The sequence below is a fragment of the Calypte anna genome, chromosome 7 (genome assembly GCF_003957555.1).
Source record: "Calypte anna isolate BGI_N300 chromosome 7, bCalAnn1_v1.p, whole genome shotgun sequence".
Lineage (NCBI taxonomy): Eukaryota > Metazoa > Chordata > Aves > Apodiformes > Trochilidae > Calypte > Calypte anna.
Genome location: NC_044253.1, coordinates 35530978 through 35538883, shown reverse-complemented (window position 1 = coordinate 35538883; position 7906 = coordinate 35530978). Strand labels below are relative to the sequence as shown.

At 43.8% G+C, this 7906-nt stretch overlaps 1 protein-coding gene across 1 annotated transcript; it reads right to left on the bottom strand.

Moving 5' to 3' along the window:
• Positions 1 to 242: 242 nt before the first annotated feature.
• On the bottom strand, positions 243 to 7703 carry MAIP1 (matrix AAA peptidase interacting protein 1). The gene is made up of 6 exons (XM_008495987.2): positions 7368 to 7703; positions 6132 to 6203; positions 4749 to 4875; positions 3663 to 3813; positions 3105 to 3220; positions 243 to 3063 (listed from the first exon to the last, which is right to left on the bottom strand). The coding sequence occupies exons 1-5, from the start codon at positions 7686 to 7688 to the stop codon at positions 3142 to 3144; spliced, it is 750 nt and encodes a 249-aa protein (XP_008494209.2). The 5' UTR covers positions 7689 to 7703; the 3' UTR covers positions 243 to 3063; positions 3105 to 3141.
• Positions 7704 to 7906: the final 203 nt, after the last annotated feature.

Sequence of the window (7906 nt, the reverse complement as noted above, 5' to 3'; positions counted from 1 at the left end):
CAGCTACCTAAGCACTGCTTGCTTTTTAAACAGCTAAGAACCTCTGCCCAGACCCAGGCCAGGGCTTTGAGGCCATCTCATATCCCTGAGCGGGAAGGGATGAAGCTGAAATCCCTCCCCCCCATTTTTATTCCACCTCATTTCAGCTGGGAGGACTCTCCAAGGCTTCACCTGCAGCAAATGAGGCACCAGGAAACAAATTTAACCCCAGGACTAAAGAATGAAGCAAAGGACTTGTGAAGTTTGATGACAAGCAATATGACTTTTACTACTAAAGAGCTTTTCAGCCATAGGACTTGACAATAATTTCCTAAATATAACCTGAAGCAAAGGTCAAGCTTGAACTTGCTCTGAAAACTGGAGAAAGTTGAATGTGGCTCCTGAATTAATCACACAATGCTCAGACAAGGAGGGAAAGACACCACAATTACCATGATAAACATAACTGAAAATGTGTTTATAGAGCTCAGGTTTGCTCCTGTCAGGCACTAAGGTGTGAATTCACATGTGCAACTCACCTTTCCCATATTAAGAATGCTTTTAAATTGCCACTCTAAAATGATTACAAGGCACTAGCACTGCCTCAGGATGAAGCCAGTAAGAATGTCAAGACTTTTTAATTAGACAGGTCTCAATTAATTAAATAGCATTTAAGTTATAATCAATGCTTCTACCATCTTATTCTTTATCCGTCTTACACTCTCACTAATGCCAGCCCCTTCCCACCCACAATAGCTGTGGGACCAGGGCCATCTACTGGTGAGAGGGGTGTGCAAATTAATGAGTTATTTTTTTGTTGGCCACATTTAATTGGTGCTTGTATAGCATAGATTCAGACACTTGCACTGAAATCGTGCCACGCAGCTGTTTGCAGCTGAGCATTGTCAGTAATTAGTGAAAATGACCACAGTTTCAGATGAACAAATAAATAAAGGCTTCCCAACCCCCCCCATGAACCTCAAAAACACAAGATTTTGCCCAGGGAAGAAAAATATGGTGCTTTGAATCTCCATTCACAGCTGAAGGGTAGTCCAGCCAGTGTGTGACCTCATTGTTCTGGGTAATTTACACCATGAATCCAGTTTAATTACACCAATTTTATTCACTGTGGAAGCCAACCACTTTCCAGCACAGTGGGCTTAGTAATTGATGTGCTTTTCAGATTTTTTTCAAGGTGCAGCAAGGCCATGGGTAATTCTGCATCTGCTGGAGATTTTAATCTCCAGGATAGTTTTTAAAATGGAGATTGGAGAGGAAAAAGGCACAAGCATCCCACAGCTGTCCCCCCAACCTACAAGACAAGCACATCCTTGAAAGCATAAAAGAGCACATAGAAATTTTCCAATTTTTCAGCAAAACTGTGTTATCAGTTTGGGGCATGTTCCTATCTGGGGCATGTTCCTATCAAGTCACAAGTTCATGGTGACCAAAAAATATTTCTGGTCATACAGAAGGGTCTACTTTGCCTTTGCTTCCAAAATGGAGCACTCACTATTAAAGGGGCAATCCATCATCAGTTCTGACAGAGACCCCTGTTCGGATATATCCAAGGAAGCAAAAAAGATACTAATAAAGTCACCCAAATGAAGAAGTAGTAGCATTTCTACACAGACCTCTGTTGCTTTAATGTGAAAATACTCCTGAATATGAACATGGCTTCACTGGTTTTTCTCTTCTTTTACTCCACAATAATAACTTTTTTTAGAAGTGTATCTGCACACCTCACCAGTGTCCTGCTTGGTTCTCCTGATACCATGTTAAATATGTCTGATCACAGCTGCTTCTGGCACATCATTCAGTGGCCAAACTGGACAGGAAATGGCTCACAGAATAAAAAACATTTTTCACTTTGTCTCAAACTTTTCCAGACTGACTGCATGCTAAGCAGCAAATATAGAATTCTCAAGAAATAATTTTGTTTCTCCCTAGAAGAAGAGGCTCTCTGTCCCCAGTGAGCTTTGTCCAGAGGATAAATCACAAATTCTCCATTATAGGGCTAAGCTCCTGCTGCTGCCAAGACAGAGCAAAATACCTTAATTATTTTTCCAGCACTTGATATAAAACTTAATAAGCTTTAAACATGAGTCTCATTAAATCACAGCATCAAAAGAGCTGAACCATGGAAAATTAAATTTACACTTTTTTCAATCCCACTCACTGTGAATCCCAGTTGCTGTGCTTATTTTACTTTCAAAACACTGCCTGAATCTCTAGATTAGAAAGTTAGCTTTATCTTTAAAGTTGAGATAGGGGATAAAAAAGAAAATATTATGATCTCCAAAAATCTCAAGCTACTTGCACCAAGGATCTCACGTTCCAGAAACTGAGAATCTGAAAGTTGGGAAATTTTTCAGTTGAAATATCTAATATTAACAAGCTGCTCAGTTGTTCAAAAAGCATTTTAAGTAGAGGACTTCATTCAGTTTCACTGCCAGGTCCTCTTTGAAGTCCATGGTTCTGACTGACTTTTATTTCATCAGCCTCTAAACTTGGGATTGCCTGCACGTTACTGAACTGAAAGGAATGTTGTTACTTTTCAAAACACATGTATCTTTACTCCATTTCCCAGTGCAAGGCTAAAAATTGTTTTTATTTACTCCAGACCTGTACCAAATACTGATAATGGCTCTAACTTAATCTAGAATATACTCAAAAACAAGATTACCTCAAAATGAACTGCTGAGGCTAGACAATCTAAGAAGTCCATCTACCTCTATTTCATCTTGCATACTATGCAATTACACATTGTACAGTCCCTAGGAAAGAAAAAGAAACAGGAAAATAACTCAGGAGGGCCACCAGCCAGGAGAGTCTTGTTTATCTTCAAGCAGTAGCATTTCTTCTCAGAATATAAAAAGCTGACATACCAGCAGAACTGGCCTGTGGGACACTGAGCTGTTGTGAATGCCTTGGATGAGCATCAGTACCAATGAAAGTTGTACCAGCCCTCTCCAGGGAAAAGGCTTTATTGCACTGCTGCAGCATAGGGAAAGTTTCAGGATCAATTTTTGGAAAATCAACCATACAAAATTCCTGCCTCTTTTCAAGGAGAAAGCAGGAAAAAAAAAAAAAAAAAAAAGATCAAAAAAGCCTGATATTTGTTACATCTCCAGTGGTAGATAAAAAGACTGTGGAAGGTATTTATTCTAATAGCCTTGGATGTTCAATCCGTGTAATTGTCCAGTCTGGTTTTGCACCTTCTGTAAATTCCCTTTGGAACCTGGAAAAGGAAAGACAGTAAGTTTACAGTAAGTAAAATCTACTTGATCCTCAAAGAGCTACTCACAACAAAAAAAGAAAAAAGCAAGAATTAATTGACTTCAAAGTAATTCCTATAAAAGCTCTTTAGTCTCTGAGGCTTATGCCCCAAAATGGAAGATTAATTAATTCTGTTGTAAGAAACAAAATGCACTGACTTGAGAGTGTTTCCATTCAGATCCCACAGACAGGATGGAGCAGCAACAGCAAAACCCCTGACACCAGGAAAGCACTCACTTTCCTAGCAGTAACTAAGAACACAGCTTTCTGACAGACCTTCACCTCTCAACTTCTGAAGTTCAATTTCTGCACTGGCACAGTGTGAATACTTCCAGTTCCCAAACTGTTTTCCACACAGCTACTGCATGTACATAGAGAGAAAAAAAAAACCAAAGTAAACTTACTCATAGTTTGCTGTTAAGAGATGTCTTTTTTCTTTTGTGCTTTCATCTCCAAACATAATCTGGAAAACTTTTGTTTCACCTGGTACTTCATCAGGCAGGTTAGCACCATTCAGATACCAGAACCGCATCAGGATACTGACAAACTTTCTTCCTGTTGGGTTAAATCAGAGCATAAATGTAGATCCCACTTTCCTCACAGGCCAAATACTCCTGTTTCCTATCCAGCATATATCCTAGTGAGACCCTGGAAGGGCAGCTGCCTCTACTTAAAAAGTGTGCAAGACAGAATCCTGACCAACATAGCTAATTAAAGCCATATTCATGCTGTTTAGCAATAAAATGTACTCTGAGAAAAGGGATTTATTTTATCATGGGCATTGTGTGACATGGTACTGTCTACCACAAGGTTCAAAGCCAGCTCCTGATGCTAAAGAAGTATGTAAAGGAGTTGAAACTCAAGAGTAAACTGAGAGGAAAAAGAAATCCTATCTCCCAAAAGAGGAAAAAGCTCACTGGGTCTGAAAATCTGAAATGCTCACTGAAGACCCATGGTTAGACACTGAGCCTACTCAGCTGCATCTGATAGAGAACTGAGCACCTAATGCTGGTAGTTAACCAAAAGAAAAACTTGTTTGAACACATCATTGGCTTAAAAAAAAAACCAAACATCGAAAAGCCCTAGAACTAAGAGTAAGTGAAGACAGTAGAATTTCTTTCATTATTCAGCCTCCACTGTTCTTCTCACAAGATTTATTCTCACTGTTGTAGCAACAGCCTTCTGCACATGGTAGAATAATTGGTTTTGAGACTGCTAAGGGCTAATAATGTAAAACTGAAATTACAAAAGAAGAAGAATGAGCAAGACCTAAACAGAGATCAAAGCAGTACCACGACTTTATTAACAATTTCCCAGGTTCTGGTTGAAAAGGAAATGAGGGATTTACATATAAATTAACTACGAAAAGAAGCACCAGGAATGAGAAATGGCCCTCAGAAACACATCTGTAAGCAGAATGTCTGCTCAGTAGCAGAACCAGGGAAGAAGACTGCCCATGTTGCTGAAAGGGTTCAGAGCTCCAAACATACCATCATCATCGTAGTAAATGCGCACATCTCCCTCTGTCGTGTACATGATGGCATCAATGTCAGCTGCTAAGGCATCCCTGTGGCTCTCAGGGAGCAAAGAAATCTTTTCCTTCAGCACCTGGAGCACCTAAATTCAGAAGAACTGTCAGCTTTTCACTAGGAAATGGAAGGCACAACCTTTTCTACTGCTGTTAATAAAATGAGCTGTAACGCCACGCACAGCAGGGGAAGGGAGCCAGCACTGGGCAGTCTGGGCAACCCCACAATCATCCAGTGTTATTAAAATAAGGTATTTAAAAAAAAAAAAAAGGTTGAAAAAGGGGCTGTCTAAACAGAAGTTGCAAAGCAAGGCCCAGAAAATGCCAGTCAAGCTTCCTTCCACAATCACACTTACAGTCTGCTTTCTCTCTGTGGGTGCATTCCTTAGCCCTCCAGTCATTATTTCTTCATTATCTTTTACAAATTTCTTTGGAAAATCAGTTCCATTACCACTAAGCTTATCTCTTTTCCATATCACTTTCACATCTGTGGTCTTTGAGCAACCTAGGACCTACCCAGCTGGGAGGAATAGAAGGGTGTGGTGCACAGACTGAGAAAAAGGGGGATCACCTCCAACACCTATGAGAAAGACACAGTTCCTGGCCTCATCTGAATTGCCATTTTTGAACAACAAACAAATCCAGAGGCCATACAGAAGCAAGAAGTGATTTTCACCAGAAAACACAGGCTTCTAGGACATTTTGCTGGTATAAAATTCACTGGCCAAAGCAACACCAAAGTCGTGTGGCCTCCCAGCCACAGGCACTCCCTGCTCTGGTGCCACGAGGCCTCTGGATCAGTGCTGACCCAACCACCTGAAGAACCAAGATGAGCAGAGGGAGAGGAGATGCTCTTTCAGAAGAACTACAAGAAAAAAACCTCACATTTTATTGCTACCCTTGCTCAGAGAGAGGAGGCAAAATTGTCCAGTGGGGATGCACTACAACAGCACCACAACTTTTGCTGCCAAGGCAGGACAAGCTGACATCCAGCAACAAGGCACAGACCTGAGGTATTTCCTCCCCTTGACTCTGCTGCATCTGCTACTCCCATCCCCTGGCAAGGCCAAGACAACTTCAGCAATTCAAAATTCATTAAAAAACCCACAGAAAACACCCATCTTTAACTAGCCAGGTGGTCAGCCACAGCCCCAGGGCCCTGGCAGGAAACTGAGGCCTTCCAGCTGAGACAAGTAGCGGGCTGTGTATCATCTGCTTGGCAAGATGCTCAGGGTTTCTGCTGTTTTTCCCAAATTAAACTGAACTGGCAGTATCTGCAGACAACAACACACATTGCTCCAAAATGCAAAAGCAGCTGCTGGAGTAAGAGGTGGGAATCATTTACCTCTGCGGAGACAAGCTCATCCAGCAGGTCAAGTTTACGCTGAGACAGCAGCTTTGAAACAACAGAAAAGGCCTGGAAAAAAACACAACACCAAACAAAAAGCCCTCAGGAACAAATAACACTGGGATGGTTTTATTTGTTTCAGACACATCCATCACTATGGCACAAGTTACCCAAATACCCCATGATTTCAGTGTTTACAGAGTGTATCACCATGGAAACGGAAGCCCACCAGCATTAATTAATGAAATGAAGACACAGGGTTTCTTTTCAGCCTCTCATTTAAAGCATCAAACCTCCTGAGAACAGGCAACTGAATGCACAGCTTAATAATAATTAAAGAAAAAAGCAAAGCAGCATCACTGTAATTTATTTAAGTGGTTTTCACTCTTCTTTTTTTGATAACTCGAAGTCTTTGTCTTTACCTGTGAGGATTTTGTTCCCCTTTCCCTGGTCCCAGTCCAAACAGAAGCTCTGTGCTATAAAACTTCTGTATAAATCTGGTTTAGTTTCTAAGCTTCAGGAAGCTCAGCTTCCCTTCTCCCCTCATTTGTGCAGGTACAGCTACACACAATAATGCCTCTGCAGCCCCAACCAGTCTGCTTGGGAAGTGCTGACTGAGTGTTTAGAACTCCACAGCAAGTAAAAACAAATTAATAAGCCCAGGGCAAGGAAAACAGGTGGCTCTGCACACACAGCAACTAATTCAGTGCAGTTTGGGAGTTTTTTTCTTGTCTTGAATCTTTTTAGGCACTTTAACATTTTGTCCCCTATCACCTGGTCTGTTGCTTTAGGTTTGTGTCTTTAAGGTATTAATTTGTTTGGTTGTTTTTCTAAGGTTAGGAGCTGCAGTTTTAGAGGGGGTAACTCAGTAACCCTCCTGACCCAGCTCAGCGGGGTCATCGGTTGGGAGAAACAAACACAGGCACTGAGCCTGCCTCAGCTTTGTCATTTGGGGAAAACCAGGCGGGAGCAGATGTGTTTTGCCCCTTCAAACCACCTGGAAGCACCTCCCTTCATACCGACCGGGGGACAGCTAGGAAATTCCCTCCTGGAATGTGGGAAGATGAGCGAAACCTGAGGAAAATCACCCGGCCCGTTACTCTCCGCTGGCGCCAAGAGCTGGGCAGCTCAGCTCACCTCAGCTCCTCCTCTTCCTGAGGGAAGATCCCCTCAGGCTCCAACCCCCCGGGGGTCCCGGGCCCGGGCTCCTTTCCCCTCTGCCCCTCTCCTCACCTGCTTGGCCCCCCGGGTGAACTCCTCGATGCTGAACTCCTGGTCGAAGTAGAGGCGGATGAGGAGGTAATAGAAGCGTGTGCGGAGCCAGGCGAAGGGGCTGGTGATCCTCACCACCACCACCCGCCGCTGCGGGCCCTCAGGCTCCGCGCCCTGACCCCCGCTACTGGCGAACCGCGCGGACGGGCGGAACCGGCGGGACCCGAAGAGCGACGGGGCTGAGGCGGCTGCGGGGGGCGGCAGAGGGAGCCGAGAGACCCCCGGCCCCGCCAGGGCCCGCGTCAGGAGGCAGCAGCGGGCGGCGGCAGCGCGCAGCGCCATGATGGCCGCCTCCCGCCCCGGCACGCTGCCACAACCGCCCGGAGGGAAACCGAGCCGACGCTGATCGTTCCCGTCTCGGCAGGGCGTCCTCCGACAGCATGGGGATCCAGGAGAGCGGCGGTTCCGAGAATTACCTCAGAGGATCGCTCAGGGATCTACATCCCTGAGAAAGCAGGGATCCCTGGCAAGAAAGAAGAGGAGATAGGAACGTTTCTGTG